General features: G+C 34.7%; 1 protein-coding gene across 1 annotated transcript in view; it reads right to left on the minus strand.

The window, feature by feature from the left end:
• Positions 1 to 232: 232 nt before the first annotated feature.
• Positions 233 to 13,155, minus strand: part of LOC118281894 (solute carrier family 35 member C2) — a 73,708-nt gene continuing 60,785 nt past the window's right edge. Inside the window, exons 4-5 of the mRNA XM_035603074.2 lie at positions 12,856 to 13,022; positions 233 to 6,764 (exon numbers count right to left, since the gene is read on the minus strand). Coding sequence (XP_035458967.2) covers positions 6,453 to 6,764; positions 12,856 to 13,022 — 479 coding nt within the window. The 3' untranslated portion in view covers positions 233 to 6,452. The remainder of the gene's footprint in view (positions 6,765 to 12,855; positions 13,023 to 13,155) is intronic.

The following is a 13,155-nucleotide window of genomic DNA, read 5'->3' on the forward strand; positions in this document are numbered from 1 at the left end:
TAGTCAAAGTAAAGTAAAATAAGAAAAAAAGAAAATAAACCTTACAAAAATAAATGAAATCCCACCCAAAACATAAATGTGAAAGGCTGCCAAGTTCGATAATATTGGAATGCTTCGCCTATAAAAGAAGTGAGATCTAAATAAGTACCAAGTTCCATACACAGACCTTAGTTAAAAATGATATAACTTGGCAAGTTTTAATAGAAAATTATATACTTGACTCATTGCGTTTAGTAGGTTTATAACAAAGTGTGTGAAAACTTGCCAACTTGTTATATCATTTTTAACTGAGGTCTGTGTATGGAACTTGGTACTTATTTAGATCTCACTTCTTTTATAGGCGAAGCATTCCAATATTATCGAACTTGGCAGCCTTTCACATTTATGTTTTGGGTGGGATAACTTTATATCCCGACCTGAGACTACATGAAGAATTTTTTGTAACTACTTCAGGACGTTTGTTGCATCTTTTGATTTTTATATGATTGTGATTAGAATTTTTATATGACTGTGATGAATGTCGTCGATAAGCAAATCGACAGATACAATGTGGCCGCGTTCGGTGATCATTTTTTTCTTGAATCTATGCGTCTATCCGTCTCAACTGAACAGTTAATCTCACTTTAGGAATATTAAATCTATACTCTTACGATTTCGTATATTTCAGAGCATCGACCTCGAGCGTCTCTAGCGCGCGGGTTGTAGCGCGACGCGCGGTGATGTGGACAACACTAGCTGTTTACTTCGATCTTGTACTCCGCGCGATCGTATGAACTTAGCCACATGTTATATGCTAATCTAAAAAAGTGTATCACCATTCGAGCTTCTCTACGGTTAGATACCTATCAAACATACAATCCAAAGTTCCTTTTTCGATATTTTTTTATTTTTAAAAGTATGTATTGAGTAGTTGGTATTTTGAGTACATTTTTATAAAAGAGTTATTATCGATAAGTTTAAATTGTCTTGGTATTGTAATAGTCCATGTGTGTGTGAAACAATAGAAAGTAAGCAGCATAAGTACTTAAAATAGAATATTGTCCAGCCCGAACGAGTAAATTATAATGAATCCAGGCACTTAGTATCCACAGTCTCAGGAGTAGCCTGCATAGTTCTGGAAAATTCTGTCTACTCGTACGCGGATTTCAGTCGTTGGAAGTTTCCGTTCCTCCAACGACTATAATATTTGGGCACTATAAATAAACCAAAAAGTATATATATAAATATGATGAGTCAATGAATTTGTTACAAAATACATCGTATTGTGTTGCTATGAACTGGTGACCCAAACATAATTGGGGGATTCTTCAAAAAGTTCACAAATATTATAATTATTAATAATTCTGCGTGTCGTGTGTGTCTCAACAAATCCAATAAAACTATGGATGATAATAAGCTGCCACGATGCTTAATAATGCCGGAGAATAATGATTTGTTAAATAAAAGTTATAGATTTTTGAAGAAACACCCATTTGTATGATCTACATTGCGAGTCTTTATAAGCTGTGCATATCAATGTGAGAGAAAAACATAAAAATATAAGAATTATTGTACAAATATGATTATGAAAAAATAACTATTTTAAATAAAAATATTAATTGATGATTGTCGCTCATTTTTTATTTTATGAAGAGCCCTTATAGATAGTGATAGGAATAGGTAGTGCTTATTAGCTAAACTTTGAAGAACAGAGAAAAGAAACGGAAACTTTCTTAGTACTATATTTTTTCCATACAAAACTTAAATACATTAAATAATTATATGTATTATTTGGAATAAGTTCATGTAGTTTATTATATACATTTCACATGTTAAAAATGATCTTATTATTCTTTTTAAAAACAATTGTCAGTTTTGATTTCAATTATACACTTGAATTAGTTATTATGTAATCGGCTTTCTCACGTAACTGTTTGTCGAGGAACTTGACTGGTTTCAAGCCATGCTAGAGGCTCATATTTATGAGTAGCATTCTGCGACACACGACGCGGCGATTGTCGCACTGCCGCTGCTATTGTCAGCAGCAGTGCGACAATATGGCTTGAAACTAGTCGAGTTCCTCGTCAAACAGTTACGTGACTAAGCCGGTTACATAATAATTAATTTAGCATGTCTCACGAAAGTTATAATAAAATTATACACTTGAACTTTAGAAATCTCAACAAACATGGCCAAGAGCGAGCTCAAAAGCAAACATTTACTTCGAAACGTGTACGGCTCTTAAAACAAAGACTGGGTCTCATAGTTTCAATATCAACAAGTCATTTACAAAATGTTCTCCAACAAGAAAATGTTCAGAAAAGTTGATAGTTGTAACGACTGTGTTATGTTATGTCTATTCGCAAACTTTAGGTAAACAACACGAACTTATTCCAAATAACATAATTTTTTAATGTATTTAAGTGTTGTCCGGGAGAAAATATCCTACTATAGAAGTCTCCGTTTCTTTTCTCTGTTCTCTCTCAAAGTTTAGGCTAATGAGCACTACCTATTCCTATCACTTGTTTATTATTCCAATCATTACGGAGTTAGTTTCATAATAATAGGTATTAGGTAACTTATAGCAAGTTATACCGTTTTGATTACATTCTAGTTAGAGTAACATACAATTATACTTAATCAAATTTTCCCATTTTGATATGTGCACTTTTTAAAGACTTGCAGTGTATATTGAGGAAGATGTCTGTCAAATTATGCAAAGAAGTGGTAGGAAAACTTTGGGCCGCGCGAGATGGTGGTCCTCCGACACAACTAGGTCCTACAAATTCAGCCAATCCAAAAACTCAAGGAAATTAGGCTGTAATATGAATACAACACGCTACAATTTTAGACGAGGACTTCATTAGGTTATCAATTGCGAAAGAAACACGAACCTTATTATCTTTCTTTAAAATTCAAATTTAACATTTCAAAGTATGCCCACCACTTATTTCGAGATTTTTGTTACCACTGCATCTTATAAGTACATTCACAAAATTCGGTTGACTTTTAGTCTGAAAACGCATTATGAAGTTTTAGATATACATAAGTATATGGGTGACTATGAAGCATTTGCTGTTACTGTATTATCGTTTTACGGCAATAACTATTTTAAGGTACACTTTGGCGCAACTGACATGTTTATGTTAGTTGATTATCAATTTAACAAACCTTTGAGAAACATTATTAATTATTTTTTTAAACTAACAACATACTAAAAAAACAAGTGCATAAACTGGTTATAGTACACGACAACTAGTTGGCTGCTCGCGTTAAACTTATTGTTATTTTTATATTTTTTTTATTTATTATTTTCAACTATTAAACAATTATTGTTGATTATATCTCGAGATGGGTCATCATTGTTTAATCTCATATGTCGTTGCAAACAGTAGGCAAGTCGCCCTGGCGTCCCTGTCGCCACCTAGAGAGCGGCCAACTAGTTCCGCGCGCACTATCGTTTATGCACTCATTTCATTGACGAAGATGCAGTAGTAAATTAATAATGAATGGTTGTTAATTAGATTTTATATTTAATGCTTACCCGTTACCGAAATGATGAATGTACCCCATGTCACTTCTCTAAATAAAAATAATAGATGGAACCTTAAGTGTTTAGATGGAAGATGTAGGTACATAATGTTTTTCAGAGTTTATGTCCATCAGATAGTTTGTTTTTGGCGCTAGTAGTTGCTTATGTCTTAATAAATAGTTGTTAAGTTAGTTTTTTTTTTGTTTTTATCAGTGAATCGCTTCGCTATTTAGTTGATGTTGGCAAGCAGCATTAGATTTTGAATAAAACTCTTCATCTAAACAGTTAAGTCGGTATAGCGTTTAGCAATGAAATATATTAATGCAGTATAAATCATGCTTCATACGCATGAAGCAAATACAAAGAGGAGATGTCATAACTGGAACTCCCTTAGGCATAATACGTGACACTTTACGACGGTACAAACTACGCCCCTCTCTATTTTCCATCCAGCGGTATCATATTACAAAAACGTTGCCTATTGTCGATATTTTAATGTGTCACTTTCTGAGCGCTTAATAACCTATCTACACCTGGTTTCTTATAATATAATTGGGTAGGGCCGATTTTTTGTGTCACAGTGCATTGCACTCACATTATGGCATCTTCTCTTTGTACTTGCTTCATGTTGATACGTGTATAGAATATACAGCGACGTCTGTACGTATTTACTGTAACTACGTTTCTCTAGCTGAGTGCATGCATATAGTGCCTAAGTGTAGTTTAGACTAGCCATAATAATATGTAGACACTTGCACATTAAGCCACCATTGTCTGTCAAATCACAAATATTTCAAAGCTTAAAGACCAAAGACTTCAATGAGCGTGTCCTGTGTGTCGTGTGAGACGTGGACACAGAAATGACGTAACGCGGAGTCTGTCTGAAGGATCAAATATGAAACGAGGTGATCCAAAAAATTCAAAATGTATTCAAAGCATTATGAAGCTGTAATGGCAGTAAGCCGGTTATATTTGTCGACAAACTGATTGAAAAAGCGTGTTCTGGAGTGAAGACTACCTAGGCAAACGTAGGTAGGCTGTAGGGCGCCCAACATGCTCAGTGGAGTGCTATAGGAGAGGCTATGCAGTAGTGCATAGAAACGGAACGATGACAATGAAAGGAATTTGATAGGTCCGGCTAGCTTAATGTGCATTCTCCTGAACATAATATATCTACTTAAACATGCGTCTATAATCACATACTAATACCATTGAGCATCATTTTGAATTATACTTTTCCGTTTCATAATTTGAAGGAGTACAAATTGGTAGTGTAAACCAAACTTAAAATGACTGGTGTATAAATGTGAAATGCTCGTAATATGTCGTTTTGTGATAAATTAATTACGTCAAATGGTTTACTCACGTAGCTGTGTGACGAGGTAGCTCGAAAGTTTGCAAGCTCGTCGCAGCCACGATATACGCTGTACCGCGCGTCTTTTGGACCGCATGCTGCTCAAAATCATGGTATGCATGATCGCCTTGTCGAGTGTACCTCGTCTTAATTCTCATAAATAAACCGAATAACCTAATTAATTTAATTTTGAGATTGATATGAACTTTTTTCTACGTGCATACGCTATCCACAGGCATTACAGTGCTCAAGAATGAACGTATATTGATAGATATAAATACAACATACACATGTTGTAGACACATTTTATCTTTAAACTTTATTTCTAAATATATGTATATATACTATTACAAATAGATTTGTTGGAAGTGCTAAATTTCATAGTACAGGCTGATTTCTGACCTTTTATCGAATAGAGCATTTAGTGTTTTGAAATCTGGATAAGTAGATGTGTTTACAGATAAATACCAAATATCTAGATTTACTTTAGGATTAAGATATATTATGTATTCAGTTCTATGTTACGATTTGAAGTTTGTCAGACATTGGTAAATTACCCTTGAGACTGAGCCCCCGCTAACGCTAATTCATAATATATTTGGTAAAATAAAATAAACTCACGATCTCGTTTTCATTTCGTTAAACGTAAAACAAACTCTTACTAAAGCTTTTAATTTTGTCCATCCTGAAAGAGTTTTAGTATTGACTATTTACAGTTAGTTTTAAAACAACATCCGATGAAGTTTTAATAATTACATCAAATTGAGTAAGTTTATATTTTCCAATTAACAGATAGCTGTAAAACATTTTAGCATTTTTTGTGACGTGCATAGATAATAAATAGCTTTCCCTCTGCCCTTAGTCTTGTAACATCTTTCAAATCGTAACACAGAAAAGAGTTTCACACAGAATTCGAAACATCAAGAAGAAATATCTACTATGTGCGCCATGACTTAGAAATAAAAAGTAACAAGTACCTACTTGTACCATGTACCCAAGTGCAAACATTATTTTGTCGAGATATTTTGTAAGGAAATACAAAACTGTGATTTTACAATCAGCCAATACTTTGGTATTTCAATCTATAATTCTATATATATATATACACGTATACCAACATACTAATGTATGACATAATGGTATTATGTGGGAGAGGTGGTTTGTTTCACTTTCCAAAGAACTAAGCAATGTTTTCACTAAGTAGGTACTAGTACAACACACAGAGACTGTAATTACTTCATGAAGAACCAGAAGTATCAAAACTATTATAATAGAGACAAAAAAATAAATACTTGAAACTCCCTTTGACCAGTTTATCTGATGGCTGCACCAATGTTCAAATTGTGACCTCTGCAAGATGCGCCGTCTAATGGTGATAATCCTTACATACATTTTAAGTAACGTATAAAGATGTAAAACTTTGTTACTTACTTAATAATTTATATAATTTACACATTGACATGCAACATGCGCATGTTCATTCCATCAGAAATAAAAAGAAGCGTTTGCGTTAGGATTAAATAAAAACTGGACAAATTCCCCTCCCACGTCGACATGAGGTGACCAATCGGAACTCCTGGGACCTGTTTACCTACCGTCGCGGCGCTGTAGTACTTCGAAAAGTACTACGTTGCTGTCGAAATCGCTCTCCTCGCTCGTGGGCCATGTCTGGTCTTCTAGAAGAGGTTTATCATGCTCGCCTGGTATCTTCAGTGGCCTCCGGATGGCATTAAACTCCGCGTCGACAGCTTGGATGGTGCCCGTCACGGACTTGATGAACATGACCTTGTGTATGATGTGGCCGCAGATGCCCAGCAGACACACGGCCAGCCCCACCACGTTGATCGGAGACAGCACGTCCCCGCTTACCTCCACCGCGAGCACCAGGATGCACATCTCCTGGAATGCGTATAGTGAATATTTGAAGGATTTGTTTATGTTACGGTAACAGTGAATAATTGAACATGTGAATTGAAGATTACCTATTAATTATTATCTATTATTATTATTCATTATTACCGAAACCAGAGGTTAAAGTGATAAATTAATCACATTTGTCGATTTTAATTAATAATAGGCATGTTTCAATACTTTTTTCGAAACGTCAAAAACTATATTTTCTATGAACTTTGTATGAAATACTCTATTATGACGTTATAAGTTTTGGACGACAAATAGCAGACTTATTTCTAGAAATTTAGCTAGAATTAAAAAATCGAAAAGTAAGTAGTTCATAAAATTTATGAATGAGAGTGTGATTATTTTTGAATATTTTATTATATTAAAAGTTGTAATAATTTATTTTTGACCCAGCCGTCATCCCTATTTTATCCTAGTAGTGATAATAATAATTGGCCAAAGGTTTGTTGTCCTTTCGTTTTAAAGCAAATACAAGTTACCTTGTTTGTGTGATCTAATTAATATAATTGTAAGACTGCGATTAATATTATAAATAAATAGCTGCTGGTCAAAAACATTGGGTTTTTATTTATTTTATTACTTTCACCAATATGTGTCGTGAATTAATAGATAAATAATTACTACTAAAAGTAATAAATGACGATCGTTTCACACATTTACCAAAACATTTGGTTATTATTAATTATTTGTTAAAAATATTAATAAATTTCCATATAAGATTTACCGTAACATTTATACAAGTATGGATTCTTAGCTTCGTTGCTTAAGGTGTCGCAAGTTCATCTGTCAAGTAAGAGGGTCTCGAGGCTCGAGCCGTGATATTTCTGATAAAGCTTTTCGTGTATAGTAATTAGTGATAAGGTCTGATGGAAAGAGTGCGTATCTCTGCCTACCTAATGGTAGGTAGGAAACCTTATACTAGTGTATAAGGTTTAAATGTGTGTTATGTTATGCAAAACATATGTTTGAATGGATCATTCGTTCTGAATTGAGTAAAGGTCGTTTGATGTCACCTACTATGTTAAGATATTTGTGTTTTTACTAGCATACCTAAATATGAAGTTTACAATTGTAGTTTACGTCTTTTTGTTTAATAGTTTATCGGCTGTTTGAGGAATGTCGATGTAAAACTCACTTAGTTATGTTATATCATGTACTTAACTCATTATAATCAACTAGTTTTCTTCAGGTAACCCAAGACACCTGGCTCGATAGTCACAATGTTCTGTAATTTGTAAATCTTAAAATAATATTTGATCATGGTGGCAAGACTAACTAGACTAATACAACTACGTGGTAGGTATTATAGTGCACAGCTGTGTGCGGAAACACAGGTCCACGTCCACTCTCTGAACCCGACGAGACGACAGACTGACACGACCAGAGAGAGGCCAGGCGCAGGACCAACGCCATTCAAGTTATTTAAGGTTAAAACTGGTAAAATAGTTGATAAATGATATTTATTTTTGCAAATAGGTTCAATGTAACTCTTTTACACGTCAGTCTCTTAAATAACTAGATGAGGTCAGCATTTCCTATCGGACTACTCTGAGAAGAAATGCCGAAACAAACTATCATAGTCTCTTTTAATGTCCAGACAAAATCAATTAAAGATGTCGGGGAACCTCAAATTTTGAGAAAAGAACCACAACAGTTTGAGCGGACCTGTTCAGATGGCAGCACGCATGTGTCTGTTTACAATCAGCTCAGCTGACGGCTGTTGCTGAATGATCCGACGAACAATACCAACCAAAAGAACATTTGGGTAGGCCTCGCAAATGCTCAAACTGTCAGAATATAATTAACTAAAAATTACTAGCCAAAGTCTCACACGGTCCGCGAACCGCTTATTTTGTTAAGTCTGGTAGTAGGAACAACATTTTTTTTTTCTTAATTATGAGCATACACTACATTTTCATAAATATATTGAGAGGCAATAGTCATTATATTAATTTCTTTAAATAGGTTCCTGAGAGAATGCCTCGGACTAAGATTATAAATTGATCGAATGGCTCTCTTCTGCAGCACAAAGAAGACAGACTGAATGTCAGCAGCATTTCCCCACAGGAGAATACTATATATTATGGCATGTCACTGTGGAAATAACTAAAGTATACCTACTAGACGCGTATTATAATATCAATGTAATTTGCATCCTGTCAACTGTTTTTTATACGCTGTGCCTGACAGGTTCTATAATAGGGCAGTAGACAGGGTATGAAAATAAAAAATCTAATTACTCCGTCAGATTGATAATATAAAAATTTAGACATGTACTAGCAAACCCGGCGAACTCCGTTTCGCCACCAGATGGCTTCGCTTATTTTTGTATCAGAGATGGCGATGTATGCTAAAAGTTATTTTCTGTTTTCCTGCTATACTCTTGATTTTTTTCTGAATTTTCTTTGCTATAAGCCCCGATCCGAGAGCCCGAAGACCTTTTCAACGAATGCAAAACCGTGGAAATCAATTCGTGCGTTATAAAGTTATAGCGTCAGGAAGGAGGACCCGACTTATTTTTATATAACAGAAGATTTTATCATATAAAGTTAGAATACTTAGATTAAACGGAGTTAAGTTTATGAATGATTGTTACGTCACGTTACAGTATAAAATGTAGTAAATCTTGACGTCACAATACACCTACTAATTAATACATAATACAGGGTGACTTTGATTTCGACGTGGGTATTCCTCTCTGGAGGTGATAACACAACTAATTTCCAACAAAATTAGTACTGGGGTCCCTGGTCCGAAAGTGGCTACTTTGTGAGATATTTAACATTTTTGGATTTGGTCAAAAATTGCCGGCAATATTTTCCAATATTTATAGTATCTTTATATACAGGGTGACTTTGAATTCGACGTATTCCTCTCGGGAGGTGATAATACAACTAATTTCCTACAAAAATAGCCCTGAGGTCCTTGGGCGGAAAGTGGCTAGTTTCTGAGATATTCAACATTTTTGGTTTTGGTAAAAAATTCCCGAATTGATTACAAAAACATCAATAAATAAAAAAATACTGGTTGGATTTTAGTTATTTTAGTTTTAATCAGTTGCCAATACATCAGTTATCATTTATAAATACTAATAATGGCAGAAATATCATTTGTTTTAAAATAGCAAGTAATTTCCTATGAAATTTTGTTTTGTTTCACTAATTAGGTCAATAGATAACTGGATTTATTTCGAAAAAAATATATGACACTAAGCGTACAAACTATTAGAAAAACTTCCTTGGTTTATTAGCTACCCAGAAACGTAAAATTATTTACAATATTCCCAAAAATAAATGAATTAATTGATGATAAGTAGAGTGTAAAGAGAAAAGCGAAATTTCAAAAACATCTTAATTTGCAAAATTTTGTTCAAAATGATCGTCCCTACGACGAATACATGCCCGAACACACTTCCTTATCCCTATGACGTTCACTCTTGGGCTGAATATGCGTTTCATTTCGTCACTATGTTTTGAAGAAGAATTTCGATATTCGGCCAATTCCCTCTGCATAAACAAGGGACTTCATGTAAAAATCAACCAGCGTTAGATTCTGGACACCGCGCTTGCCATGTAGTTGGACCGCCCTACAAATCCAATGCCTGAGGATCAATGTATCCGACCATTGCCGCACAGCAGTTAGATAATGCACTTGACAATCGTCGTGTGCAATAAATTCGTCAATCAAATTAATAAATTAATTCAATAATCAGAATAATTTCATTCATCTTGTTTCTAAATTCAAATGTAAAACAATGACCCTAGCACATTCCTTAAATTTTTTTCATAATTCTCACCATTTAAATTGCTGGATGAAAAGCAGGGTCCAATCAAATAAATAATTATGATACCCTTGCAACATTTGAATTAAAACCGCGATGCGCTAACGATGGTTTACTTTTTTCGGATTTTGTTGACTTTTTTGTGGCTAATAATGGATATTGTGATAGTTTATCCAGCACACTATCGAACTACTGTGGGGCAATGGTTGGATACTTTGGTTCCCAGGTGTTATATTGGCACGGGGGTCCAATTACATGGCAAGCGCGGTGTCCAGAATCTAACGCTGGTTGATTTTTACATGAAGTCCCTTGTTTATGCAGAGGGAATTGGCAGAATATCGAAATTTTTCTCCAAAACATAGTGACGAAATAAAACGCATATTCAGCCCAAGAGTGAACGTCATAGGGATAAGGAAGTGTGTTCGGGCATGTATTCGTCGTAGAGACGATCATTTTGAACAAAATTTTGCAAATTAAGATGTTTTTGAAATTTCGCTTTTCTCTTTACACTCTACTTATCATCAATTAATTCATTTATTTTTGGGAATATTGTAAATAATTTTACGTTTCTGGGTAGCTAATAAACCAAGGAAGTTTTTCTAATAATTTGTACGCTTAGTGTCATATATTTTTTTCGAAATAAATCCAGTTATCTATTGACCTAATTAGTGAAACAAAACAAAATTTCATAGGAAATTACTTGCTATTTTAAAACAAATGATATTTCTGCCATTATTAGTATTTATAAATGATAACTGATGTATTGGCAACTGATTAAAACTAAAATAACTAAAATCCAACCAGTATTTTTTTATTTATTGATGTTTTTGTAATCAATTCGGGAATTTTTTACCAAAACCAAAAATGTTGAATATCTCAGAAACTAGCCACTTTCCGCCCAAGGACCTCAGGGCTATTTTTGTAGGAAATTAGTTGTATTATCACCTCCCGAGAGGAATACGTCGAATTCAAAGTCACCCTGTATATAATTCTTCTGTAAGTGTGTATGTCACTGAACTTCTCTTAAACGACTGGACCGATTTTGATAAAAAAATATTGTGTGTTCAAGGGGATCTGAGAATGGTTTAGATTTACAATTTCGTCCGCTGGACAATGTTTTTTTTATTAATTTTTAATTTATTAGTAGTTGTTGATTTTGGAATGTTTTACATTGGATCCGACAAATTTTCAAATTAAAGACGTGTAGTGTAGTAGACAGGACAACGTCTGTCGGGTCCGCTAGTAAATATATGTATATAATAATACTGATACAACTATATATAAAAAAACTACTGGTTTGATTTAAATTGTTTTAGTTTCTATCAATTGCCAATACATCAATCAATATTGTATATTAATAAATACATTAAAATGTAGGATACCAAACTATTGATGATTAAATGAAATTAATTGTAAATTCTGTATTTCCAAATGTGCAAAGGCAATAAAGTAATGAGTACAGAACTAACCAATAATGGGTTAGCCACACTAGCTAAGGCGAGATACAATTGAAGTGGAAACAAGTTCCTATCGACCCCGTCCTTAATTTCCGACTAATTCTGTTCCAAGATAGTTCAATCAGCCTCAGAGACAAATAGCCTAGTCTAGGCAAATTTAGTGAACATAGACAAGTCAAAGGTAGTATTTAGTAACTAAAATACGTTGTAATAATACAATACTCAAATATAATACAATTCAAGCAAATATTACTTGATTAAATTAAAACGTTCTATATTTCGCCGTGTGAGTGATGCTATACCGGAGGAGGTCCAGTCCTCCCCCTTCACTCCCAACCCCCGATCCTTCAATCCCTAACACACAAAGGGCTGGCAATTAACTTGTACTAACTCTGTTGCTGAGAGTACCGCAGGCAGTGCCAAGTCGAGCCCCAATCTCATGAGATTGGCATTCCGTTATTCAACATCACAAAATCAATGATTATTGAAGAAAATATCATTAATGTGGGAGAGCCATGCTTCGGCACGAATGGGCCGGCTCGACCGGAGTGATACCACGGCCTCACAGAAAACCGACGTGAAACATCGCTTGCGTAGTGTTTCGTTGTGTGAGTGAGGTTACCGGAGGCCCAATTCCCCCCTTCCCAATCTTCCCCATCCCCGATTCCCGAACAACAACGCTTAAATTCCTAACTTCCAAAAAGCTGGCAACGCACTTGTAACGCCTCTGGTGTTTCAAGTGTCTATGGGCGGCGGCGATTGCTTACCATCAGGTAACACGTCTGCTCGATTACCGGCTTGTTTCATAAAAAAAATAATAATATTTATTTACCTTAAATATTCCAGAGATGGATAAGGTGAGACTAGATGTGTACGTGACGACTAGGAATTCGCTGATCTCCATAGCGAACGCGATCGTGGCTCCAACCGACACCTTCAGGATCGTGGGCAGCAGTTTCTCTGCCGACAGCTTCTGAAGGTAGTCGTAGCATGCGACCCCTGAAATTATACAAGCCGTTTATACAATACATGCCAAAAAACTTTCAAGTGTTTATTATGGACTACTTATTCAAAATGTTGGTAAATCTACACTAATCTCACTAATCATAAATATTATAAATAATATATTGGG

This window comes from Spodoptera frugiperda, chromosome 25 (genome assembly GCF_023101765.2).
Source record: "Spodoptera frugiperda isolate SF20-4 chromosome 25, AGI-APGP_CSIRO_Sfru_2.0, whole genome shotgun sequence".
Taxonomy (NCBI): Eukaryota; Metazoa; Arthropoda; class Insecta; order Lepidoptera; family Noctuidae; genus Spodoptera; species Spodoptera frugiperda.